Source organism: Panthera pardus, unplaced genomic scaffold (assembly GCF_024362965.1).
Source record: "Panthera pardus isolate Hobbes unplaced genomic scaffold, ASM2436296v1 HiC_scaffold_5, whole genome shotgun sequence".
NCBI lineage: Eukaryota > Metazoa > Chordata > Mammalia > Carnivora > Felidae > Panthera > Panthera pardus.
The window spans coordinates 20,157,068-20,183,764 of record NW_026526980.1 but is presented as its reverse complement, the minus strand read 5'-3'; the positions used below and the strand labels follow the sequence as shown (position 1 = coordinate 20,183,764).

Genomic DNA, 26,697 nt, shown 5'->3' with positions numbered 1-26,697 from the left:
CATCTACAAGTTTTCTTAAATTGTAAATTTCAATCTTCAAAAAATTTTCCAATCTATTTATTGAAAAAAAATTCCATGTGCAAATGGACTTGTGTAGTTCAAACTCATGTTTTTCAAAGTTTGTATAACCTTGTTTTATGTGTGTTTCTGCTTAAAGACACCTTATTTAATATATATTATTCATTCACTAACGTTAAACTCATGGCCAACCGCACTATAATTCATGCCTGAATGAACCTCCTCTAGCACATGTATTTTTCTCCTAAGGCACATTATGGCCTTCTTGCATATAGGAACATTGGACAGCACTTCAGCACTATTTTTGGGAACTATTTAAACAGTGAATACACCAATAAAATGCACAGAAATGCAAAATCATGGCACTAACTAGACCACGACAAGGACACTTGTTTATTATAAGAGCTGAAATAAGAGGGCAGAGCATCACTCTGTTCAACCTCAGCTGGGAGCACGCACAATAAAATTTAGTAAGTAAGCAAATTTGCAAATAGAGAATCTGTGAATAATAAGGATCAACTGTACTGAAAGAAAAAAAATCAACCAATAAATCTTATATCCAGCAAAACTATCTTTCACAAATGAAGGTAAAATGGGTGGCTCTATAGGTTAAGCATCTGACTTTGGCTCAGGTCATGGTCTCATGGTTCATGAGTTCAAGCCCTGCATTTGGCTCTGCACTGACAGTGTGGAGCCTGCCCTGGATTCTATCTCTCTGCCTCTCCCCTACTTGCTCTCTCTCTCTCTCTCTCAAAATAAATAAAAAACTTTTAAAACTTTTATAAAAATTATGATATTATCAGATAAACGAAGCTGAGAAAATTTGTTAGCAGACCTGCCTTACAAGAAATACTAAGAAATATATCAGGCTGAATGCAAGTAAACCCAGACAGAAATTCAAATCCACACATAAAAAAACAAAAGTACCAATTAAGGTGATTATGTCATTATGTCAGTATGAATGCATATTTTTGTTTTCTTCTCTTAAATGATTTTAAAAGCAATAGTATAAAACAATATGCGTATAATTGTGTTGTTGGGTCTATAACATATACAAATGTATATATAAAAACACGTAAAAATATATTTGCCAACAACATCTCAAAGAAGGTGGGTGGGATGAAAGTTGTATTGGTGTAAGTAAATTATGCCAGATGGTAACCCGAACCCACAGAAACAAACTAAGAGAACCAGAAATGGTGGAATAAATATAAGGAATTCTAAATAAATGGTGCCTGGGTGGCTCAGTTGGTTAAGCACCTTTCTTCTGACCACAGCTCAGGTCTTGATCACAGGGTCGTGAGTTCAAGCCCCGTATTGAGCTTCCTGCTGGGTGTTGAAGCCTACTTAAAAGAAAAAAAAAAAAAAGAAAGGAAATGCTAAATATATACTTGTTCTTTCTTTTCTCAGCTTTTTAAATGACATAAAATGATAAAAATGTATAACAATGTATTGTCAGGTTTGAAACATGTAGTGATATGTGTTAACACTAACAGCATAAAAATGGTAAGGGGGGATAGAGTGACATAGGAGTAACATTCTATATCCCCATGGAATTAAGTTAGCATAAATTCAAAGTAGATTCTGATTAGTTAATACGCATATGGTAAGCCCTAAAGCAACCATTAGGAAAATAAATAAAAAATCAGTAAAAAAAATTATAGAAAAAAATGATGTATGACAATATGTACTCAATGCAAAATAAAACAATAAAGGAAATTTAGATTCAAAGATACAAATAGGTTGAGGGCACCTGGGGGACTCTGACTCAGGTCATGATCTCTCGAGAGTTCCAGTCCCACATTGGGTGAGCTCAAGCCCCGCTTCAGGTGAGCCCTGCTTCTCTCTCTCTCTCTCTCTCTCTGCCCCTCGTGGGATTCTCTCTTCCTCTCCCTCTCTCTGTCCCTCACTAACTTGTGCCCTCTCTCTCTCTAAAACAAACAAACAAAAAACAAATAAAAAAGAAAGATACAAATAAGTTGAAAGTAACTGAATGGAAAAAGATCATGCAAAAAGCAACCCTAAGAGAGATGGAGAGAGAGAATCCCATGAGGGGGCACAGAGACATGTAACATGGGTATATCCTTTGCGGTTTGGAGATCTGCATATTCGAATATGTCCAAAATATTATTACTGTACCTCCCAACTTTGTGAAGTAGACAGCATCAATTTGATCATCCCAAATTTGCATTTGATAAAACTAAAGTTTCAAAAAGTTCATACGTAAAAGTGTTTCAGTCTCAGCATCCCTATGAAGTAAGTACTGTATCCTCTTTTCCAGGTGACAAAACTGAGGAAGACGTTAAACCACTATGTGGTGAGCGGGTTCAAACTCAGGCAGTCTGATTCCAGAATGTGTGTTTTTGTTTTGCTTTTCAGGACTTTTTGGGTTTGTTTTGTCTCATTTATTTAAGAGAGACAGAGACAGCATGAGTTGAGGAGAGGCAGAGAGCCCACCGTGGGGCTCGAACTCACGAACCGTAAGATCACGACCTGAGCTGAAACCCAGAGTCGGATGCCTAACTGACTGAGCCACCCAGGCGCTCCTTGCTTTGGTTCAGATTAAAGGAAAGCAAAATGACATGGGCCACACAATATGCATTTGCGAGCTGAATATGGCCTTGGGCCACCATTTGAAGCCTCCATCCTGGAGTCAGAGGGACACGGGTTTGAGTCCCAGGCCTGACACTTATCACATGTGTGGTCTTGAGCAAAAGGTCAACATCTACCTCACAAGGTTCGTGCGAGCCCCTCGGGAGGCACGCAGGTTCCCCCTCCAATGTAGCCATTGCCCCCTGGCACAAAGGAACTCAATAAAAGTGTGTTGAAATAATAGAATTCAAGCTTCTGGAGCTAACCTCATTTCTCCGCAGTTCTGGGAAGTAAATTCGCAGAAGCAGGAAGAAAAGGAACCTTGCAGCCCCCACACTTACCATCATTGCCCTCCGTCACCTCGCAAAGGGATCGGCAGGAACAAATTGTGGTAAGTTCCACGCAAGAAAAGAACACCGTGAGGGAGGCTTATAAACAGCATATATTTCAGACTGGGGGTTCAGGGAGAGTCACTGTGTGGAGGTAGATAAAATATTGGTCCAATGCAAGGGAAGCAATACTCCTACCGCACTCCCACTGGTCAGGCTACATATAGAAAATGGTATTCTATTTTGGATGCTGCATTTTAACAGGAACAGAGTCAACCCTGCACTCATCCAGAAAAGCGCTATCCCAGCTGATGAAAGGTTTAATATTCACCATAAATATTCAGGTCCCTCATCCAACAAATATCAGTTGAGTACAAAACACTACTTGATACTAGAGAGAGTTTAAAAATAAAGACACCAGGGGTGCCTGGGTGGCTCAGTCGGTTAGGTGTCAGACTTCGGCTCGGGTCATGGTCTCATGGCTGGTGGGTTCGAGCCCTGCGCGGGGCTCTGTGCTGACAGCTCAGAGCCCGGAGCCTGCTTTGGCTTCTGTGTCTCCCTCTCTCTCTCTGTCCCTCCTCCACCACCACTATCTCTCTCTCTCAAAAATAAATAAACATTAAAAAAATTTGTTTAATGTAAAAATGTAAAAATAAAAATAGGGACACTAGCATTGTGGCCTTCTGGAAGTTTTACAACTTAGTAGGGAGGGCAGGGTGAGTACATAAGGAAATAGAATGCAAAGTTGACGTTTGCCCCAAGACATAAGAAGGATAGATACAGCACGTACAGGTGTGGTAGGTGCAGCATCTCATAAAAGGGTGGTATTTGAGCTAATTCTGGAACTGGAAAGGATTCCTTTTACCGACAAACCCATGCCACCTAAGGAGAATCCAAAATAGCAGCATGAGCAGAGGTACAGAAGCAGGGATGTATGCCAGTGAGAAGTCCGGTTTGGCCAGAGCAAAAGGTTCATCTAGGAAGTGAGCCCAGAAAAATAGATTTGGATCAAAGTAAGTAGAGCCTGGGATGTTGGTAAAGGAATTTGGACATTATTTGGTAGTTAATGGGAGGAATTAAGAATTTCTAATGAGGAACATTGTAATGAACACTGCTGTCCTGCCTGGTCAACACTGTCTGGGGCTAGGGCCCCAATTTTCTTTTTTTTTTTAAATTTTTTTAAACGTTTATTATTGAGGGAGAGAGAGAGGGAGCATGAGCAGGAGAGGGGCAGAGAGAGAAGGAGACACAGAATCCGAAGCAGGCTCCAGGCGCTGAGCTGTCAGCACAGAGCCCGACACGGGGCTCGAACCCACGGACCGCGAGATCATGACCTGAGCCAAAGTTGGACGCTTAACCGACTGAGCCACCCAGGCACCCCTAGGACCCCAATTTGCTGTGGGAAACCCATCCCTTCCCCAGCTAGTTCAGGTGACACAAGTAGAGATAGCTAAACCCTCAGTTCCACACTGATTGGTTCAGGGATTTTTTTTTTTTTTAACATTTATTTATTTTTGAGAGACAGAGCATGAGCAGGGGAGGGGCAGAGAGAGGGAGACACAGAATCAGAAGTAGGCTCCAGGCCCCAAGTTGTCAGCACAGAGCCCAACATGGGGCTCAAACCCACAAACCATAAGATGATGACCTGAGCTGAAGTCGGAGGCTTAACTGACTGAGCCACCCAGGCACCCCTTGGTTCAGGGATTTGTACAGGCTCCAAGCAGAACCAATAACCAATGGGAGTCAAATCTGAAGTTTTTGGTACAAGGAGACAGAGAGAGGTCACCTTTTCCCTCTGCTGGAGTTACCGGGGGAAAAAATCAGACATAAATCTAGAACTGCTGGCATTCTTGATGCCATGAGAGGAACCACCTGAGACAGGAATCAATTCAGAAGAAAGCAGAGCTTAGGGCTGGGACCCAAATCTGAATGATATTGAGTCCCTGAGCCAAATGCACCTTAATATCTACCTTTAAACTTTTCAGTAAGCTAATAAATTCCCTCTCTTGTTTAAGTTGGTTTGAGCTGGGTCTTTGACCTCTTGTTACTGAAAGATTCCTGCATGGGGTGCCTGGGTGGCTCGGTCAGTTAAGCCTCTAAGTCTTGATTTTGGCTCAGGTCATGATCTTATGGTTCATGGGTTCAAGCTCCGAGTTGGGTTCTGTGCTGACAGTGCAGAGTCTGCTTGGGATTCTTTCTTCCTCTCCCCCACCATGCCCACTCTTTCTTTTCTTTTCAAATTTTTTATTACGTTTGTTTATTTTTTTATTACATTTATTTATTTTTGAGAGACAGAGTGAGACAAAGTGAGAGTGGGGGAGGGGCAGGGAGAGAGGGTGACACAGAATCCGAAGCCGGCTCTGGGCTCTGAGCTGTCAGCCCAGAGCCCAACGCAGGGCTCGAACCCACCAACCGTGAGATCATGACCTGAGCCGAAGTCAGACGCTTAATCGACTGAGCCACCCAGGTGCCCCTCACTCTTTCAAATATAAATAAGTAAACTTAAAAAAAAAAAAAAAAAAGCATGGAAGATTCCTGCTTGATACAAACCTTATAAGGGCTGAAGAGAGGAGACTAAGTCAATACAATAGTAATAGGACAATACAGTAGTAAAGACTAAGGAACCGGAAGCGCCCGGGTGGCTCAGTCAGTTAAGCTTCCCACTCTTGATTTCAGCTCAGGTCATGATCTCGAGGTTCATGAGTTCAAGCCCTGCGTCAGGCTCTGTACTGACAGTTTGGAACCTGCTTAGGATTCTCTCTCTCTCTGCTCCTCCTCCGCTCACACTTTCTCTCCCCCACAATAAATAGATAAACGTGAAACAAAACAAAAGGCTAAGGAACTGTTAGATTAAAGGAAATGAAGGAGTCATAACAACTAAATGCAACATGTGATCCTAAATTGGATCCTGAGCCAGAAAACGGAGGTTAGTGGGACAATTGGCAAAATCTGAAAAAAAAAAATAAATCTATAGGTTAACTCTACTGATGTTAATGTCTTGATTTTAATAATTGGATTGTGTTAAAAAAATAATCGTATTGTGTTTATTGACACTCTTAACATTTGCAGAGCGTTGATGAAGGGTATGCGGAAATTCTTCGAACTATTTTTGCAGCTTTTTGGTAAGTTCTGAAAACATCTAAAAAGTTAAAAAGTAAAAAAATTAAAATATGAAATTTGGGTTTGATCAACAGAGGCGATGGCCTTGGGAACGCCGATGGTAATACATTGGCAAGGACTTGGCTGGATACGGAGAGGAGTGGAAAAAGGAGACAATATCTGGGTTCAACGCTGAGAGCATTGTGGCCCTACTCACTGGCACAAGCACAATCTGGAAGACAAGCAGGTTTGAAGTAGAAAGGGCACATTTCACAGGATGTGCTGAATTTTAAGTACCAGCAAGCCTCCAGGTGAAGCCGTCCAGCAAACGCTGAAACTTTGCAACTGGGATTAAGGGCAAAGACGATGCCAAGGACAGACGTTTCCATAAAGGAGAAAGTTCACAGGAGTATAATGTGACCAAGGGTGACACTGTCGAGGAAGGAGCCCAGTGGGGCAGGCAGTGCTGACCACAAAGATTTCAGAGAAGGGATAATCATCTGCAGAATGCTTATGCCAGAGGAGGGATGTTTGAGTACAGTTCATCTCGGAGATATGAAGAAGTGTCGAAACAAACAAGAAAACTCTATCAGAGGTTTTGGGGGTTAAAAAAAAACCCTAGTTCTTAAATCTTCATAAATTATTAAATGTGTTTTCACTCCTATTCCTGAACATTGGCTGCCTTCTTGGATTGTGCTGACTGGTTGAGTTGTTAGAAATGGGAACATTCACTGGTGCTCTTCAGATGTTACTCCCTCGTTAATTAATGTTCAATAAAGCTCTTCAAATGTTACTCCCTTGCAAATTACCCACTGGCCTCTTTTGGGACCTTAACAACACAAATAAGGACTGGTTTAACATTTAATCTGGGTCGGGGCGCCGGGTGGCTCATTCGGTTAAGTTTCTAACTCTCGGTTTAGCTCAGGTCATGATCTTATGGTTCATGAGTCTGAGCCCCACATCGGGCTCTCTGCTGTCAATGCAGAGTCCTCTTCGGATCCTCAGTCTCCCTCTCTCTCTCTGTCCCTCTCCCCAGCTTGCACTCTCTCACTCTCTCAAAATAAATAAATAAACTTTTAAAAAAAAGACCTGGTCTGGGTAGATTCAGAGGCTAGAACTTAGCCATATATGTGGCAGTCGTTAGAAAACCTCTAACAGTGCAGTGAGCTGTGAGGTAATGATGGAGAAAATTATTCCTAAAGCTCCTTCCAGATCAGTAGTTCAGTAAGCTTCTGGGTTTGTGTTCCTGTTAAATGTTCAGAGTATCTGCTTCATGTGGCTTCTGTGAGGAGGACGGAAGATAAAGTACATTAAAGTGCCTGGAGCAGAATAGCTGTTCAGTCTTTATTAGTCAGATACCAATCTATGAAATAGACCAAGAAATCCCAAGCAAGTACCAACCTCGGCCACTAGAGGGGGATTTCAGTCACCCTCCTTTAAAAGACACTCTCAGATACCGCTTGATGGGGCAGACACCCCTCCCGATGCACCAGCCTTTCCTCTGCCCGGAAAGCCAGTCCCACTCAGGAAACCTGGCTCCACGCTGAACTCCATGGTGTTTTCTCTGAGTCATTATATTCTCCCACAGTTGCAAAATGATCTGGCAAAAGTCCCTCAAAGGCTTTTACTGCTTACTGAGTAACATCCAAACTCCCTGCCTGAATCCAAAGCCTTCCTCAGTCTGGCCCCAACCTACCTCTCCAGCCTGAACTCCCTTCAGTCCTTTATACTGCGGCCACACTGGGCAAATCAGCTCCTGCCTATATGTCGGGGCACATGCAGCTCCTTCTTGACGCCTTCCCTCTATCCTGACCTTCTGAAACCATACTTCTTTTTCAGGAATGTAAATGTACCTCCCTCTTAACTCCCTTCTTACTTCTCTAGAAAAGAGTGATCTCTCCCACCGTTGAGCTCCCACACCATATATTATATATCCATCTATCTTGTATTTCATTGATTTATGTATGTGCACCTTTTCTCTTCAATAGATTAGGAACTCTTTGGGTAGAGAGGCCAGGGAGTAATCTGCCCAGGATCACACAGCGAGTCAGGACGGGATTCTAGCCCAGGAAATCCAGAGAGCTCTTGCTCTTAACCACGAATTCACAGCTATATAGTAACCTTTCATCAACCACAGTGCCTAGCTCAGAGCTTTGCACACAGTGCTATGCAATAGCTTATCAAATGTATAACTAAAAAACAAAAAAACAAAAACCTCCCCCAAACATTGATCTAATTAGCATCTCTTAAACCTTCACCGACTCCTGGGCTATTGGGAACCAGCAACTGAGTCTCATTAATCTGCACTACAGTGCCTGGCTGTAGATCTAATTATGAGCCATTTCAGAAGCATAATTACTGTTCCATTTGGTTTCTTGATCTGTAATGCATGTAAGGATCTACTCCCAGCTTCTAAGGGATTAAAAAAAACCCAACGTGATTACTTTCTGAGGCCTGAGAGATGTGTTTGGTGAAGTTTCAGCTCACATCTTTTCTGTGAAGTGAGGGGGGTGGACATGGTGGTCCTTTCTTTGGTTTTAAGTCTATGATTCCGGGAGATAGGAAGGAATAAAAAAGAGCCTCTGCTTCTGCGTCAGAAGATACCATTTTGAGTCTCAACTCCCCAACTCAGATTCCCCATCTGTAAAATTTGATTCATCCGGTCAAAAAGCTTTGAATATCTGAGTGCCCCGCAAGGGAGGGGCAGTAAAGAGCAAGGCAGAAGTGGTCCCTGCTCATCCAGCTAAGAAACTCGGTGGACACCTATAGTGTGGGGTTGTCCTGTGGAAGAAACTCAAGTGGTCAAAGTATGGTGCAAACTACAAAGTCTGGTACCAAATCAAAAGCTGATGATCTTGACAGGATCCCGGTTTTGTCAAGTCCAACGACAACAAAGCTTATCTCTTTTGCTGTTTTGGGGAAAAGCCCGATAGTGTGTTTTAACCAAACCTAATCAACACCGCATGCAGCTTTTGTGACTTTCTGCGCGGCAGTTCCACGTAAAGGTGGGCTGAGGTTATCTGTCCTCACTTCCGGCACTGGCCGGTTGCTGGGAGAGGCCAAGTTCCTAGCCCACTCCCGCAGGCCTCGGTCAGTACGCCGTCAGGCTGGGAGCCTGGGCCCCTGGGTTCTCCAGCTGTCAGTCGTCTGACTGACTCCCAGTGACCAGACCCGGCTCAGGCGTCATTCAATGACCTCGTCTGTGAAAGGCAGGCCACATCCGTGAAGAAGCCTGGCTCGGGGAGGCCACCCTCCAGAGCTCTGGGGAGGGTTCCCTTAAGGTTCCATCTCGAGCCCCAGGCTGCAGCAGAGCTGGCAGGGCCAGGCGACTCTGTCCCGGTCCCCGGGCCCGCGTACACTCGCAGGGTGGCTCTGGGGAAGGCCACCGGGCGGACCTGCCGGCTGCTCCGCGTTCGACGGGAGGCCTCGGACCGTGCCCGGACGGCCCCCGGGAGCCCCTAGACTGCCTGGAGCAGCCGGAGCGGCTGGGGTCGCTGGACCAACGCGGAGCAGGGGGTGAGCCGGGCGCGCTCGGGCGCAGGTCACGTGGCGGGCGCGGGGGCGCGCGGGGGCGGGGCCTGGTGCGCGCGGCTCCGCGGGTGGCAGGGCGGGCGGGAAGGGGCGGGGCCTCGGGCGGGGCCGCCGGGGGGAGGCGGGCGGGCCGGCGGGAGGGGAGGAGTGGAGATGGCGGCGGCGGCGGCTCAGGGGGGCGGGGGCGGGGAGCCCGGGGGAGCTGATGGGGTCGGCCCGGGGGTCTCGGGGGAGGTGGAGGTAGTGAAGGGGCAGCCGTTCGACGTGGGCCCGCGCTACACGCAGCTGCAGTACATCGGCGAGGGCGCGTACGGCATGGTCAGGTGAGGGGGCGTTCCGGGGGAGGGGGCTCCTGAGGATGGGGGACCGGGAGGGATGCCGAGGGCCTTCCGGGCCGGGGAGACTCCCAGGGTCCTGAGGAGGCGGGGGCTTCGGGAGGCTGGGGGGGAGTCCCACGGAGGGGGCCTTGGGCTGCTTTCTGGGGGAGCGGCGCTGCGTACGTTCTAATGGGAGGGGGCTTGGAGGCCGCAGAAGCGCCCATTCCGTTGTGAGGGGAGGGGCATCTGAGTGTACGTGGGGGAGCTGTGGGGCCCTCGGGGACCCTACGGACTCGGGGAGAGGCGGAGAAACTAAGTATTCTTGGGGAGGTGATATCGTCAGCGAAGAGCGAGCGAAGGACCCTACTTTGGGGAGAGGATGCCTTGGATTCTCCCAGTAAGGCCTGCCAAAGAGTTTGGGAGAGAAGAGCGGAGCTCAGGGCTGGACAGGGTGGGGCAGGCCTTTGGGCCTGGGGCCAGGGGCCCAGTGAGCCATGAGGGGTCCAGGAGTGCCCGCTTGCAACTTTTAGGAGGGATCTGTGAGCTCCCTCATCCCCACTGTGTGCTCTGGGCCTTTGTTCATCTGGGAAGAGCTCTCCTGCCCAGGTGCCTCGCCCTAACACCCGTGTCTGTCTCAGCCCTTCTTTCTGGTCTCTCCTGTGACTCCCTCCTTCTCGCTGTGTGTGCCTCACTGTACATCCTCCACTCATGTCCCACCCCCTGGACCTGTCTTGGGTTGAGGGAGCCCATCCTGGATAGGGGAGGATGAGAGGTCAGGGCAACTAGAATGGACAGGATTGAGGCAAGGGGAAGTCAGTGAGCGGCCAGTCTCTTCCTCTGTTTGTGAAGTCACTGAAGGGCTGCCTGGCTGGTCCCCAGCTTTCTCCCTGGAGATCCCAGGCCTTCACAGCAGGAAGGAACCAGCATTGTTTATGACTTGGCCAGAATCCTCTCTTGCTCCCTCCCCTCCCTGCTCAGGCCTGGGTGGGGCCCCCAGGCCTGGACTCCCCCGATGTAAGGCCACACCGACCACATCTCTCTGGCCCCCTCAGCTCAGCTTATGACCACGTGCGCAAGACTCGCGTGGCCATCAAGAAAATCAGCCCCTTCGAGCATCAGACCTACTGCCAGCGCACGCTGCGGGAGATCCAGATCCTGCTGCGCTTCCGCCATGAGAACGTCATTGGCATCCGGGACATTCTGCGGGCGCCCACCCTGGAAGCCATGAGGGATGTGTATCCTTCACCTTGGCCAGATGGCTGGCCAGGCATGGCCTCAGAGCTGGGCCGGGAGAACGTTGGCTTTCTTTCTGTTTCCTTCTTCCCTGCCACACTCCGAAACAAACCCAGTAAATGAAACTTTCCAGCAGAAAAGAGGCCACAGAGTGTAAGACGACTGGGAGGCCCAAGGTGGATCCTGGCCTGCCGCAGACAGGCTGTGTGGCCTTGGGCAAGTCTGTTCTCCCTGCTCTGCCTCATTTGGAGGGGAGGGTGGGGAGGGCTGGGCTCTATGGGAGCTTTGTCTTTTGACATCTGCAGTTCTGTGACGTGATCCGGCCTCTGCCCACAGTCAGTTCTTGTTTAACAGATGATGATTCTTTTCTCTCTGGGTCCTCAGACGGGAAGGAAGGCAGGAAGGAAGAGAACTGCCCCTTTTTTGAGGGCCTACTATGAGTCAAGTGCAGTGCATACCCAGTACTTTGACATCTCTTATTCTACCTTCCAACTGCTGTATGAGATGGGTCATCAGCTCCATTTCAAAGATGAGGAAACTGAGCCTCAGAAAGCCTAACATCAAGTGCTACCCTTGCTGCCTCCTACCCTCCCCCAGAGGAGAACTGTCCTTCTTTCTCTGGGACTTCCTGCTCAGAGCCTCACCCCAGTCACCTGTGGACTTGCACTTTGCCCAGGGAGGGACAGCCTTGCCTTTGTTGCCCTTCCCCCCCACCCCCACATTGCTCTCCTAGCTCGCTGTCCACTTCCTGCCAGGCTGTTGTTAGCAGCTTATAGCACCCATCACCTCTCCCCACCCAACCCACCCCCGGTTAGTCCCAGTTCCCCACCCAAATGTGGGAATTTGCGCTGCACTGTCTGCAGCCCCCACCACAAGCTGTGGGCAGGAAACCTCCACAGTCACCCCCAGCCTGCTGTGTGACCTTAAGTAAGGCACTGCGTCTTGCTGGGCCTCTTTGTCTCTTAAAACAGCAGGATTGATCCACATGTTTTCAGAAGGCCCTTTTGAGGCTGATTCTAAAAGACAGTCCTGAGGGTCATCTCGCTGAATCTTCATAACTACTCTCCGAAGAACCGTTCTTTCCCCTACTTTACAGATAAGGAATTAGGGGTGCAGCCAGGTTGAGGTCATAAGGCCAATGAGCAGTGGCGTGGGGGTTTCAGACACCGGCAGGACAACTCCAGAGCGTTGCTCTTGACTGTGAAGCTCTCCTGCCTCCTGCAGTTTATTATCCCCGTTTTCCCAGGAGGGAAACTGAGGCTACAGAATTGAAGTACTTCTGCTCAGCGCTCCCAGCTGAGATGCAGCAGGGGGCCCGAGCCCAACTGCTGAGTCTGGGCCTTGTCCAGCTCGTGATAAGGGCTGGCAGATCTTTCGAGTCCTAGCTGGAAGGGGACGTAGAGCCTAGTCACCAGAGCCTGTTCTTCTTAACCAAGTGTCTCCTGCTGCCCCCACGTGGGGGGTCTCCGGTGCCATCTTCAGCTACATTGTGCAGGACCTGATGGAGACAGACCTGTACAAGTTGCTCAAAAGCCAGCAGCTGAGCAACGACCACATTTGCTACTTCCTCTACCAGATCCTGCGGGGCCTCAAGTATATCCACTCAGCCAACGTGCTCCACCGGGATTTAAAGCCCTCTAACCTGCTCATCAACACCACCTGCGACCTTAAGGTCAGAGGATTAGGTACCTGTCCCTTCTTCCCATGGGTCTGGGGCTTCCAGGCGGCCATTCCGGCCCGCTCGAGTAGAACATCGCAAGCAAAGGGAACATTGTGGGCAGAGGCGTGGTGAGGTGACCGCTTGGGCCTTGGAGGCCTTAGGCACCGAGCTAAGCAGCCTGGGTTGGCTTCCAGATCTGTGATTTTGGCCTGGCCCGGATTGCCGATCCTGAGCATGACCACACTGGCTTCCTGACAGAATATGTGGCCACACGCTGGTACCGGGCTCCAGAAATCATGCTTAACTCCAAGGTAAAGGGGCCACCGTGCCTGAGGGAAAGGGACCAGGTTCCAGAGAGCCCTAGAGCCACCTCTGAGCCAGGCATGACCCCTAGATGCAGGAAGTCTGCCCCCAGGCCTAGTCACATGACTCTGGTGCTTAGGCTCTGGAAAGAGGCTGAGCATTAACTCCTCCAGGCCTGTGCCCTCTGCCTCCGTGGCTGGTATTAAGTCTAGACTGGAGTCGTGGCTTGGCCCAAACAGCAGGGCCCTGCTGAAGCTGGCCTAGGAGCCCACTACTTTCTCCTCCTCCCCAGGGCTACACCAAGTCCATCGACATCTGGTCTGTGGGCTGCATTCTGGCTGAGATGCTCTCCAACAGGCCCATCTTCCCTGGCAAGCACTACCTGGACCAGCTCAACCACATTCTGGGTGAGGGGGGCCTGGCCAGCTGAGTGGGGGTGGGGGGAGATTAGTGGGAGGTGAGATTTCTTTATAGTCCAGCTACCACCACATGTGGAGCCCCTACAGCATCTCACAGTATTTCGATGAGATACAGGTACTATCCCCATTCGATAGATGGGAAAAGCAAGGCTACACCCCACACTTAGGAAGTGCTAACATCAGAATTTGAACATAACGACTGCCCAAATCCAGATCCCTTGCCCTTCATCACCATAGTATTGGCTGAGAGATTAACTGTCAGGGCCTAGAGCTCGATGGGGGGGACTCTAGTTTCTCTAGTTTCTGTTCCCAGAAGGGAGAGGAGAACTCTCAAAAAGGCACCTGCCTTACCCACAGGGATCCTGGGCTCCCCATCCCAGGAGGACTTGAATTGTATCATCAACATGAAGGCCCGAAACTACCTACAGTCTCTGCCCTCCAAGACCAAGGTGGCCTGGGCCAAGCTTTTTCCCAAGTCAGATGCCAAAGGTGAGAGAGACATGGGGGTCGGTATGGGATAAACACACAGTGCAGAGGAGGGAACATGAGCCAAGCCCCTGGCTGAGTAGACAGAAACCTGGGCATGAGAAGCAAAGCAATGCTTCTGGGAACTCTTCCAGCCTCCCTTTTGACCCCTGACTCTTGCCCTTAACTAGCCCTGGATCTGCTAGACCGGATGTTGACCTTTAACCCCAACAAACGGATCACAGTGGAGGAAGCACTGGCTCACCCCTACCTGGAGCAGTACTACGACCCAACGGATGAGGTGGGCCAGCCACCAGCAACAGGGCTGGTGGGTAGATGGATGGGTAGGCGACCCTCAGTGCCCGGCCTGAGCCTGACTTCTTTACTACCCCAGCCAGTGGCCGAGGAGCCTTTCACCTTCGACATGGAGCTGGATGATCTACCCAAGGAGCGGCTGAAGGAGCTCATCTTCCAGGAGACAGCCCGCTTCCAGCCTGGGGCACTGGAGGCCCCCTAAACTGGACAGACACCTCTGCAGTTTGAGGCCTGGTGAGTGCTCCCCACAGCCCACGCACAGATTCAGCCTACGCCAGTGCGCCCGGCACGCCTCCATACAGTCACAAGTTTGTTCACGCCAATGAGGCGTGTGCATGGTGGCCACAGAAAGGCTAGAGCCTGCCCAGCCACAGACCTGGGGGCCACATGTTCTTTACATCCATCTTCCTTTCCCCTAGTCCCAAAGTCTCCCCCCTGGGCAACACCCTGCACCCTCCAGCCCCCTCAGGGACCTCAGGCCCCTCTCTCCCATCGGAGGGACAGCCAGAGTTCGGCTCTCCCGGTATGGGCAGAGAGGCAGGTGGGGCAGTAATTGCTTTGGGAGGAGCCAGCACCCGGCCTGACCCAGATGCCAGGCTTCCTCACACCTGGTGCCCGGGTCAGCGGTTTGCACACCCACCCACGCAAGGCTCCTTCCTCGAGTCTCCTTTCCACCTTTCCCGCCAGCCGCAGCTTGATGGAAGGAAGGCACACACACCTGGGCTCAAATTCCAGCCCTGCCCCTTAGAAAGAGCTGTGCGATGTTGTGCAAGATACCTCACCTGTCGGTGCCTCAGTTTCCTGGGGAGAGTCCTGATGATGAGAGCAAACATAGGGCACTAATCATTGGTCCGAGAGGCTTATGCGTATTAACTCATTCAGCCCTCCAGCTGTCCCTTGAGATAGGCACCGATGTTATCCTCATTCGCAGTCAAGGAAAACAAGACACATCCCAGTCAGCCGTGAGGAACAACTGAGGGGACTTGAGGTCAGGGCTCTGGCAGGTCATCTGGTGGGTGCTAATGGCTCCTTTCCTGCCTGCCTTTCTGTTTAGGCCCTGCCTCCTGCCTGCCCCTCCCCTGCTGGACTGTTAGAAAATGGACACTGTGCCCCGCCCAGACCCCCCCGGCAGACCGGGTCAGGGCGGAGGGCGGGCCTGGCCACCTTCCCTGATTTTGCTCTGGCCTCCTGCTTCAGGCAGGCCAAGGTTCCCTCCGCCCCACCCCCCTGTCCCTCCCAGGACCTGAGGGGCTTAGGTGGCCCCCCACGCGAACTACCCTCTGCAGCTTGCCTTTGTCTACCCCGGCTATCCCAGTCTCTGGTAGTTCTGGAATGGAAGGGCTCTGGCTGTCCCAGGACCTCCTGAAGGGCAGTGAGGGGATGGGGGACGCTGAGTAAGGGACTCAGGGCAAGCCCTGACCCACTAAACCCCCCCCCCCATTTTCCCCGAAGGAATATTCCTGAGGCTCAAGGGCTAGTATCCCTGAGAAGCAGGGCCCAGGCCGAAACCCCCTCCCCCAAAGCTGCCACATCTAACACCCCCTGCTGCCTGTGTGTGTGGGCGAACAGAAGTGGGGCTGGGGGCACGAGGAGAGCCTGGTGCCCCTGCCCACCCCTGTGCCTGTATCTAATATATAAAGATAGAATCGTGTATATGATGGCCCTGGCTCTGTCTGTATCCGCCGATGCCCTACCCTAACCATTACTTTGAGGACTGACTCACCTGCCCAGCCCCTTCCCAGCGGGGTGGCTTTCCCCAGTCCTGGTGCTCCTTGGCTCCCCGGGTGGCCAGGGTTGAAGATGGGAGTGTAAGGAGCGCCAGACTCCTGGACAGAGTGGGGTCAATTTTCCCCTTAGTCACTGTCCTCTCCCCTCCCAAATGGCTTCCCATCTCACTGGCTGGGGTGATTCGGGGGTGACTCAGGGACAGCCTACACACCCCTGGATTCTCTGGAAATGGCAAGGGATGGTGTGCTGTATACCCCGGCCACCAGCACCCATGGGAGGGGGGAAGCTTGTAGCAGACCCAGCGCTTGGGGTGGGGGTGGGGGTTGTTTCCCCAGCATGGCCGAGGAGAGAAGGGTGCTGGGGTCCGTGGAGGGTCTAGAGGCGTGAGAGCCAGAGCTGCCGGGCACCTCTCCTGCCTGTACCCCCTCCCCGGCTGAGCCCTGCAGCCTGGCCCCAGGCCAAGAGCCGGCTCAGCAGGTCCCAGGGGTGTGGTGGCTAAGGCGGTGGAGCCAGCCTACGCTGGCCAGGCAATCAGCAGAGGCAGCACAGTCCATCAGGAGCAGCCGAGCGTGTGGCAGCGGGAGCCCAGAGAGGCAGCGTGACCATGAGCTCTCTGCTCTCCTACGCCCTGCCTGCCCTGGGCAGCTATGCCATGCTGTCCATCTTCTTCCTGCGCCGGCCTCGCCTGCTGCACACACCCTGGGCTCCAGTCTTCCTGCCACGCCTGGGGGCCCACCGAGCAGGTACGCTGGGTGGCGGTTGGGCGGGAGGATGGTGATGGTGACTGCTGAGGGTGGAGTAAGGACAGCAAGGTGCCAGCAAGGGTGGACGGCAGTGGGGGAGGTCCAAGCGGCGGGCTGTCAAGAAGAGGGCAGAGCCTGAGGTAGGAGAGCAGGATGGCAGGGCAGGACGTGGAAGGGGGAAGAGGCAGGGGTGAGGGGAGAGGAGGGAGGCCAGGCTCCTGGGACCCACCCAGCTGCCCCACACAGGATCTGGAGAACTCCTGGAGAACACCATGGAGGCCATGGAGAAGTGAGTGCACCTGCCAGCTGTGAGCTGCGAGACACCAGGAGGCGCCACTCACTTCCTAGTCTGAGTGACCGGGGCCCTCTGGAGGTGTGCAGTGCACAGCCTGCCCATCCTGCCGTGAACTCTGGCCCACGCTCCCCTAAACCTCCCCACTGTACTGTGGTTTGCCCTGTTCCTTCCCCCGGGCCTCTCCGCACTGACCTTCATTCCCACAGCTCCCTGGCCCAGCGATCAGACTTCCTGGAGCTTGACTGCCAGTTGACACGAGATGGCGTGGTGGTGGTATCTCACGACAAGAACCTGTCACGCCAGTCAGGCGTGAATAGGGACGTGGGCAGCCTGGACTTTGAGGTGGGCCTTGCCCCAGCCCCCCCCCCCCACTGTACCCAGAGAGCCACGGTGCCTCCACGCGTGCCCCCTGGTGACGTGCTCCCTCTTCTCCCCAGGAGCTGCCCCTCTACAAGGAGGAGCTGGAGGTCTACTTCTCACCAGGTGAGAGTGTGACCTCACCGAGTGGGGTCCTGGCCTCAACCTCCTGCCCTCCCTTCTCCTCTGGGACTCGTCCCCCTCCCCCTGGGCTCCCACCCCGCCCATCTCCGTCTGATCCCCCTTGCCACAACCCACCCAGGTCGCTTTGCACGTGGGTCGGACCGGCACATGGTGAGTCTGGAGGACGTGTTCCAGAGGTTCCCTCGGATGCCCATGAGCGTGGAGGTCAAAGAGGAAAATGAAGAGCTCATTAACAAGGTGGTGCTGCTGCGGGGCGGGGTGGGAAGGGGCCTGGGGCTGGAGAGAGGCCTGACTCCCCTTCACCTCTTCCTTCTCCTCCTCCCAGATAGCAGGCCTGGTGAGGCACTTTGACCGAAATGAAATCACCATCTGGGCCACAGAGAAGAGCTCGGTCATGAAGAAGTGCAGGGCTGCTGTGAGTCCCTGCTCCCTCCCTGCTCCAGCGGCCCCTTCTCCCAGGCGCTGGAGGCTCCAGGGGCCTAGGCTGGACAGGTGTGGGGTATTGTGGAGGAACCAGCCCTGAGCAGAGTCTCAAAGGGTAGGATGCTGAGAGGAGAGGGGTGGGGACAGGGGGAGCACAGGCATTGCTGCTGGAGACCCAGAGGGTGCGGTCAGGCCTGAACGCTGGGCCGACATACAGCTCCGATCCCGCAGGTGGTGGACCTTCCTGAATGTCCAGCGCTGTTTCCCCTGCAGCCCAATTCCCCTTTCTGCTTTGCTGGGAGCAGACTGACCCTCTTCTCCCTTCCCCTTGCCTCCCAGAACCCCGAGATGCCGTTCTCCTTCACCATCGGCGGAGCTATCTGGTTGTTACTGCTCTATTACCTGGGGTTGCTGCCCTTTGTATCCATCCCGGAGAGGTTTTTCTTCTGCTTCCTGCCCACCATCATCAATAGGTACCTGCAGGGTCCCTGCCTGCCTTCTACATCCTCCCCCAGGCCCCCAGATGCTTTTGTCCTCAAATAAACTCCCCCCCCCCCCACTTCAAGCCCCACTACATGGGGTCCCCAGCTCCCTGGCCACCCTCAAGGATACCCCCAGGGTCCCCTCAAGAGAAGGATTTTCAGGAGCATTCATGAATACTGAGGAGCCAGGAGGCTTCCTCCTCGAACCCTTTGAAATTCTATGCAAATGTGTGTTGATGTGGATTGGTTTCAGGACAGAGTATTCATGTATTCATCCATTTCATCCAACAAGTATTTATTGAATGTCTCCTCTGTTCTGGGCACAGTGACACTAGTAAATAAACCCAGTGTGAGTGGAGTAAGGCCCTCGGTGAGCTTATAGTCTGGCTGGGAGACAGATATCAATCAATTATAGTATTCTCTGATTCTCAAAAGGAAAAGCAAGTTTTTTCCTGCTGGGAGAGTGGGATTAACAAAGTAACAGCTGGGTAAAGTATCAGAAATTTGGATACTTCACCAGCTCTGAAGCCTGGCCCCTCCCTTCCCTTTCTGAGAACTCTGTGGCAGCTCCTAGGCTTCCTTCTCCCCTATGTTATCCTGAGGGAAGCTCTCAGCCAGCCCCCACAATCTCTTGCTACAAAGACATCATTAGACTACCGAACTTTGTGTACAGAACTTCTCATACAGTGTTTGCAAAGTGTTTTCACATCCTTTGGTTGGTTAGAGCTTTATCTGTGGCAACCCAGAAGGTACTAGAATCATGACACCGCCCCCTCAGTACCCATGGAGAATCTGAGGCTCAGAGAGGTTCTGTAATTTGCTCAAGGCCACACAGCTAGAAGCGCAGGGCCTGGGTTTGTCTGGGTCTGACCCCAAAACCTGTGCTGGGACATTGTAAAGGGCCTCTAAAGTCATCCCTGAAGCGGGCCAATCATGGGCAAGTAGCCGACTCACTGGAGTGTTGTCTGGTCACAAGAAGCTGGTCGGGCCCAACCAGGGGACCTTTAGATTGTGCATCTAGCTTGAGAATCAAGCTGGGTTCTGGTCTTGGCCCTGACCCCACCACAGATTTGCTGCGACACCTTGGGCAAGTCACTTTAGCTCTCCAAAACTGAGTTTCCTCCTCTGTACAACAGCGAGGGAGGGCACACTCTCAAAGTATGGAGGCACAGATGTGCACATAGAAGAGTCTCACTAAACAACAGGTGACTTTTTCATATGGGCTTCTAGAGGCGCCAGGGTAACACCGGTCAGGGGTCACTACCACCCCACTCCTGTGACAGAGTGAGACGCAGGGGGCTGATCATGATTCCACCTCTCTGCAGGACCTACTTCCCATTTTCCTGCTCTGGGCTGAACCAGCTGGCAGCTGTGATTTCCAAATGGTGAGGGGGTGAGGATGCTGGGTGGCGTGTCCCCGTGGAGACCTGCCACTGCCCTTCTTAGGCCCCTCTCATCGTGGCCTTTGCCACCCTCTCCCCACTAGGTTAATCATGAGGAAAAGTCTGATCCACCACCTGGAGCAGCGAGGAGTGCAGGTGAGGCTTGACCTCCACGCCCTCAGCAAGTGGGTGATTCACAGTGTGGGCCTAGCACAGCGTTCCAGTGAACAGCTCTGCTACCAACTAACTGGGTCCCCTGGGCAGGTCACCTTCGGAGTCTCAGTCTCTTGATTTGTGAAATGGGGGTGATGGTACATTTAACTGGTACTTAGTAATGGCTTGACAAGTGTAGCCATTATCGCGATGATGCTGCATTGAACCTACTGTCCTGATTCCTGAGGAGGGGGTGAGTGGGGCTGGGAAAAAAAACCGGCCTGGCCCCTCCCCTGAGCATCCACTTTGATCATTTAATTAGCAAACCTTTGTTGAGAATGGACTACATTCCAGGCACTGTGGTACCAGGGATGGAGCAGGGAGTCAAATCGGGCAGAGGAAGGAAACGGGCACTCACAGGCACCAAGTGGACGGAAAGGAAACAGCACTGTGGTCTGTGGGGTCACAGGAGGCCCTCTGGAAGAAATGAGGAGCTGGCTCGCACGGAGGGGGAAAGGAGAGCATCTCAGGCAGGCTCCGCCTGTGGGAAAGCTGCGGGGAGCAAGAGGCCACGGCAGGAGGAGGAGCTGAGAGAGGTTCCACCAGGCCGCTGTGTGGGGCGAGGGGAGCCGGAGGAGGCGGCCGAGGCTGAGGCAGGCAGCCTGTGAACCTCAGTAAGGAACCTGGACTTCAGCCTGGAGGACGGGAAGCTTTGGAGGGCCTGAAGCAGGGCAGAGACCTGATCCAGTGGAGTCTGGGATTAAGGGTCACTCTGGCCACCGATGTGGACAAGCGATCATGGGCGCCAGGGTAGGAGCAGAGAATCTTAGGAGGCAGATGCCGTCGCTGACTGGTCCTGGGCTGCGGCAGCAGCAGTGGGATGGGTGGACCAGCTGGCTGACGGGCCGGCAGCACTCCACAGCCCGGAGGTGGGGGTGAGTGAGGCATGGGGAGGCCGCACCTCTTTCAGATTAGCGCCTCCACAGCGCCTCCACTCCGTGGGCCTTCACCACGACTCTGGAGGTTGGCCCATCGTTCCCATTTGTCACGTTAAGAAACCCAAAGGTCCAGTGACTTGCCCAGGGTACAGACACCATCTCTACCTACCGCCATGCCCACGAAAGAGGATTCAGGCGGCAGGACAGACACAGAGCAGCAGCAGACACGGGCAGGCCTGGAGATCTCACAGCCGGCTTTCCAGGGGAGGGGGAACAAAATGCTCTGATTTGAGCAATAGACGATTTATTTCCCTGGTTGTGCATCCTCTCACCTTGTCCGATTTCAGGCCACCAACATGAAGTCACTGAGCACAGAGTTGGGTAGTATTTCCACCTTACACATTCAGCAGATGCGAACAACCGCCAGAGCGTAGGTAACAGTAAAATGTAGTAAAATCATTAGGAAGTGATGAGTTTTGAGTATTTATTACCTTCATTTTTAAAGTAATTTATTGAATTACACGTTTATATAATTTAATATTTAATAATGGCTGTGTTTAATAACCAGTTTGCACAAAAATCCGGACTAACAATCCACTCCAGCCAGCATCCCGCTGCTGGGAGGTCTCCACAGAGGAGGAGAGCTCCCACCATCTGGATTCAAGGGGAAAGTCCAGGTAAAGTTGTTTGAAACTATGAGCCCGTCCCTCCCCACGCAGGTGGTCTTTTGGTGCCTTAATGAAGAGTCGGATTTTGAAGTGGCCTATGGCCTGGGGGCCAGTGGCGTCATGACAGATTACCCCACAGCCCTGAGGCGCTACCTGGACAACCATGGAGGAGCTGCCCAGGCCTCCTAACAGCCCGGAGGCCCTCACCCTCTCCTCTATTTCTCTTCTTCAATAAATATTTTCTTTTCAGTCATGTGGTGGTGTTTGGGGGGCATGGGTGGGAGGAGGTCCTAGCAGACTGCAGAGGGCAACCTAGGGCAGAAGAGGCCAGCCTAGGGTCAGAGTCTGGGGCCCTGACCACCTTGACCCACTGGTTCCACCACATTCCAGGCCGAGTAATGCCACACCCTGTGCCAACCTGGCCTCCACTCTCCTCAGGAATGTCCCTTGCAGGAAGGAGCAAGGCTCCTGCCCCTTCAGGGCCACAGGTTCCATTCTCTTGAGGCTATGAAGAGCCTTAAGACACAGGCACAGGACAAGGGACTTCATCTGCCCCTGTGCCTCCTCATGGCGCCGCAGATGGTGGACATGGCCTCGGAGGCTGAGTTTAGGGTTTGCTCATCTGCTGCTTCAGCCTTTCCAACCTTCACTTCCAGATCTACTCCAGAAGTTCCCCAAACTCCTCAACCCTCTCCAACCCTAGAACCTTATGCATTGAATGAATCACATGTTTCACAAACCTTTGTTGACTCCTCTAGGCCAGGCTTGGTACTGGGGCCACTGCAGGAAACAAGACAAGTCTCCTAGGGCAGATGCACACATTTTCCCGTTCAGAGTCACGTGAGAAGCCCACAGCAGACACCTAACTCAGCCTGCAGAGGCAGGGGCATCAGAGGAGGCTGCCTGGAAGAGGTCATGCTCAGCAGTAGGAACCGGCTTGTTCCCAGGCTCTGGCTCCCAGAGATCTAACACAGACGGACGGGCACCGTTAGCTCTTCCGTTCCAAGAGCCTGTCCCGGGTGCTATGGCAAAGACGGTGGAATCGGACCAAAGTGAGAATTCCAACTTTGCCTCTTCCCGGCTGGATAACCTCGGGAGCGTAGCTAGACCTCTTTGACCTCTGTTCCCTGTAAAAGGGGGAACAAAAGCTGCCTCATAGGATTGCTGCGGGGATTAAGAGAGTGGGGCACGGGGTGGTTAAATGCAGATAATTATGGCTATTATCTCCCCGGGGACGTGCGTCCAGACACCTAACCCCGAGCCAGGTCTGGCACCGCAGATCCTCGCCCCTTCAAGAACCGCGGGAGGCCAGAAGGGCGACGAGACCCGGGCCGAGGGGTTGTCTGGCTGGCTTGCGGGCCGCAGCCGCATTTCCGGGCCGGCCGGAGCCCGGAGCAGGGGGAAGGGCAGCCGAGGCCTGCGCTGGCCGCGGTGTGACGCGCCCCCTCATTTGCATGCGCCGCGCCGATTGGCCACGGCGGCCGCCGGGACCAGAGGCCGGCCCCCTCCCCCTCCCGCCGCAGCGGCGGCAGCAGCTGGTCTCGGTGTAAACAAGTCGCGGCGGCTGCGAACCCGGGCCGGGGGGGACGGCGCCCACCAGGAGCGCCCCCCACTCCCAGGCCAGGCCACCTCGGCGGACCGGGCCCCCGCGCGCCCAGGCGAGGTGAGGCCCGCATCGTCAGGGCTGCGCGTCGCCCCGAGCCCCCGCCCCGCCAGCGAGGACTGCCCCCTTCCCCCGGCGCCCGCCCCCCACCCCCGCGCCCCAGGTGAGCCCCGGGGTCTCAGGTAAGGCTCCGCGATGCAGGTAAGAGCCCCTCGGCATAGACAGGGCCTCTGCGCCCCCCACCCCCCCCGCCCCACGTAAGAGCCCCTCCCCTCCTAGGTGACCCTGCACCTTCAGTGAGGGCCTCTGCCTCTTCCAGGTGAGGGGCCCTCTCCCCAGGTGAACTCCCTTGTACCTCAAGTGGAGCTGCTAACCCCCCACCCCGCCCCGCCCCGCCCTTGGCAGTTCAGGTGAGGTCCTAAGGACCCTCCAGCTCCTAACCCCTCCATACTCCCCCTAAATGAGAACTGACAGCTCATCCACGCCAGAGCCCCTTCCTCCAGCTTCAACTGCCAGGTCCGCAGGGGTGAGGCCGGAATTAGATGAGTGACTCACCTCAGGCTTCTCCAAGCCTCAGTTTCCCCGTGATGCAACTTGAGGCCTCCTCAGTGAGTCAAAACTGAGCCGGTTCCGGCCCCTGGAGAAGCTGCTGCCTCTGGGGAGAGGAGACAGCAGCCAAGTGTGACGGAGAGAGTCCCCATGGCCCTGGGTGTGCCTGCGTATGTGTGGCCCTGGTCCTGACAGCCCACTCCCTCCCCGGCAGGCACTGGGCTCCCTCTGCTCCCCGTGGGCCGCTCCCCGGGTGGGGCCACTGCCCCCGGCCCCCGCCATGGTGCGTATTTCAAAGCCCAAGACGTTTCAGGCCTACTTGGATGATTGTCACCGGAGGTATAGCTGTGCCCACTGCCGCGCTCACCTGGCCAACCACGACGACCTCATCTCCAAGGTAACCAGGTCCCAGTTGGAGGCGAGAGGGGCTACCTGGCAGCTCTCCCACCAATGGCCCTGACTCCCTTCCTTTCTCCCTCCACCCTTTAGTCCTTCCAGGGCAGTCAGGGGCGTGCCTACCTCTTCAACTCTGTGTGAGTATTTGGTCCCCCTTCTTTCTTTCCCTGACCTCTGTTGTGACCTGTGCCCCCTGGCATCGTGCTGAGACTCCCAGAGTCCCCTGATTCAGGTTGGAAGCTGATGTGATCGCCCTTCTCTTGGATGCTAAGAACAGACACAGTTGGATACAAGCTAGCGGGGGGCTTTGTGATGGCGGGACCCTCCCTGGGACTGCCCCCATGTCCCTGCAGGGTGAACGTGGGCTGCGGGCCAGCCGAGGAACGGGTACTGCTGACAGGCCTCCATGCTGTGGCTGACATCCACTGCGAGAACTGCAAGACGACTTTGGGCTGGAAATATGTGAGTCCGTGACCCCTGACCCCAGGCAAGCCTTTGACCCAACCTCACTTCACCTCCTCCTCACAAGCAGTCATCTGGTAACCTTCCGGAGCGTACAGGCCCAGCTCACTCAAGTCAGACTGTCTTTTCATCCCCTGACCATGTCCTCTTCTGTCACATCTTGCAAGGGCTTTTAGAATTTTTCTCTCCACCCATCCCTCACGTGCACATGCGTCCCATTTTAGAGATGAGGCGATCAGCAGAATGACCATTTATTGAATGCTTTCGTGCCACGCACTGTTATGTGCTTGGCATATATTATCTCATTTCATTGTTACAACAATCCTGTGGGTAGAGTCTGTAATTATCTCCACTTTACAGAAGAAAGGAAGGCCCAGAGATGGTAGGTAACTTTCCCAAGGTCACACCACGGGTAAGGAACAGAACAGGTACCAGAATCCTGGTTGCGTGTTTTGTTGTCTGTCTGTTTTTAACTCCAGATCCTCGGCCACCGGCTTCCATTGTCATTCAGAGGTTCAGAGAAGTTGCCCCAGACCCCACAGTGACATGGAACTTGGGTCCATGAGCTTCCTTTTCACTGCCCTCATGGCCACAGCTGCTATCCGGGGTCTGATTTCACTACCTGAGTCTCATTTCCTTATCTGGCTGTGGAGGATGAAGCCACCACCTGGCACCCAAAATTGTCATGGGGATCAGATTGGATGCAGCAAAAAAGATGCTCTTGGGAAACTGTAGGGGACATGGTTGGTTCCTCAGGCTTCACTTGGAGTTTTGGTGCCTCTGAGAGGTGGATGCCCCCAGCAGAGGCAGGCATCCCGCCCTCATGTGAGTTCACCCCGGCCTTGCCACAGATTTGTGCTTTGTGTCCCCGGACAGGTGGCTTGGCCTCTCTGGACGTCTGTAAAATAAAGAGATGGCCTAATCCAGATGTCAAAAACTCAAGGGTTTGCAGGGCCAAGCGCATACTGTGGGTCTGCAAAAGAGGCACCATAGATCTGGGGTAGTGGGGGAGGAGGGTCTGTAGCAAACTGGAGTAAGCATGGCCTGCCTATATCCTAGTATTTTAAAGTTATTTTTACTAAACTCTCTGATGGCCAAATAAAACACCTGCGTAGGCCAAAATTGCCCTTCAGGCTACCAGTTTGTAATCCCCGGATCTTTTAGAAACTTCCATATCCTCTCTGTTGGAGCCAACATTAGTACTTAAAAAGTACCGGTGATTCAGAGAGCTCTGTCTGTCCCATTAGTGAGAAACCTGGCTCTGTCATTTACCAGCTGTGTGTCTTGTGGGCAGGTGGTTTGGCTTCTCTGCATGACAGTTTCCTTATATGTAAAATGGGGCCAGTCATATCTATTCCCCAACCCGATCCCTTTTGGTAAAGCCCTTGCTCCAGAGATGCCGTCCTCTCCCCTCTTTTCAGGAACAGGCCTTCGAGAGCAGCCAGAAGTACAAAGAGGGGAAGTACATCATTGAACTCAACCACATGATCAAAGACAACGGCTGGGACTGACCCCTGCTCCTGCCGCATGTGGCTCGAGCCCGGCCTGACCGCCAGGGGGCGCCACTGGCTTCCCTCCACGGGAAGGGAGCTCTGGACCCTCAGGGCTCCTGCAGAGGACGGATCCAGCTCCTGTACATATATTTTATTGCATGCACTGTGACCTTGGGGGGAGCTCAGAAGGAGGACGACACCCCCGCACTTCCCTGCGATCTGGCTGGCTTGGATCTCGTTTTTAACCCCTTCCTGCCCCGCCTGCCCTATAGATATGGCCTGTGTGCTGCTCTCCTGGCCCCAGTGCACCGTCTGCCCTGTGAACTTCTCCCACCGGGCCCCTTTTACCCCACGCGTGTCTGCTCCCCTTGTTCTGTAGCGTTTGTACATAATAAAACAATGGAGTGGAGACAGCCCCAGGCTCACGTGGAATCCGGGAAAGGGGGACTCAAATGCAGATTCCTTCCTCCGTCGACCTGTTCTTTTCTGGGCCCCCGCAAGGCATGGAGTAGGCACTGCGGTCAAAGCTGGGAGTCTGCCCTCCGGAGACTCAGCCATCTGAGACCCGGGACCGATCTCACTGTCCGTGCAGATTCCCGA

The 26,697-nt window shown here is 53.2% G+C and overlaps 3 protein-coding genes across 9 annotated transcripts; all 3 read left to right on the top strand.

The window, feature by feature from the left end:
• The first annotated feature begins 9,704 nt into the window (after positions 1–9,704).
• Positions 9,705–15,934, top strand: MAPK3 (mitogen-activated protein kinase 3). 3 transcript variants are annotated; one of them, XM_053894337.1, is made up of 9 exons: positions 9,705–9,892; positions 10,939–11,121; positions 12,602–12,791; positions 12,974–13,090; positions 13,375–13,489; positions 13,859–13,990; positions 14,158–14,267; positions 14,361–14,515; positions 15,336–15,934. In XM_053894337.1, exons 1-8 carry the CDS (start codon positions 9,723–9,725, stop codon positions 14,481–14,483), a joined length of 1,140 nt encoding a protein of 379 aa, XP_053750312.1. In that variant the 5' UTR covers positions 9,705–9,722; the 3' UTR covers positions 14,484–14,515; positions 15,336–15,934. The 3 variants fall into 3 exon arrangements, with proteins under 3 accessions (XP_053750312.1, XP_053750313.1, XP_053750311.1); XM_053894338.1 differs by lacking the exon at positions 12,974–13,090; XM_053894336.1 differs by having other exon boundaries at positions 14,158–14,515.
• A 581-nt stretch (positions 15,935–16,515) lies between these two features.
• GDPD3 (glycerophosphodiester phosphodiesterase domain containing 3) lies at positions 16,516–21,843 on the top strand. 3 transcript variants are annotated; one of them, XM_053894339.1, is made up of 10 exons: positions 16,516–16,752; positions 16,999–17,041; positions 17,254–17,389; positions 17,485–17,530; positions 17,667–17,785; positions 17,874–17,963; positions 18,311–18,444; positions 19,779–19,838; positions 19,940–19,991; positions 21,646–21,843. In XM_053894339.1, exons 1-10 carry the CDS (start codon positions 16,614–16,616, stop codon positions 21,781–21,783), a joined length of 957 nt encoding a protein of 318 aa, XP_053750314.1. In that variant the 5' UTR covers positions 16,516–16,613; the 3' UTR covers positions 21,784–21,843. The 3 variants fall into 3 exon arrangements, with proteins under 3 accessions (XP_053750314.1, XP_053750315.1, XP_053750316.1); XM_053894340.1 differs by lacking the exon at positions 21,646–21,843 and adding an exon at positions 21,274–21,639; XM_053894341.1 differs by lacking the exons at positions 19,779–19,838; positions 19,940–19,991.
• A 949-nt stretch (positions 21,844–22,792) lies between these two features.
• Positions 22,793–26,510, top strand: YPEL3 (yippee like 3). 3 transcript variants are annotated; one of them, XM_019439901.2, is made up of 5 exons: positions 22,793–23,257; positions 23,961–24,143; positions 24,236–24,279; positions 24,496–24,604; positions 26,026–26,510. In XM_019439901.2, exons 1-5 carry the CDS (start codon positions 22,796–22,798, stop codon positions 26,113–26,115), a joined length of 888 nt encoding a protein of 295 aa, XP_019295446.1. In that variant the 5' UTR covers positions 22,793–22,795; the 3' UTR covers positions 26,116–26,510. The 3 variants fall into 3 exon arrangements, with proteins under 3 accessions (XP_019295446.1, XP_053750318.1, XP_053750317.1); XM_053894343.1 differs by lacking the exon at positions 22,793–23,257 and adding an exon at positions 23,270–23,360; XM_053894342.1 differs by lacking the exon at positions 22,793–23,257 and adding an exon at positions 23,286–23,379.
• Positions 26,511–26,697: the final 187 nt, after the last annotated feature.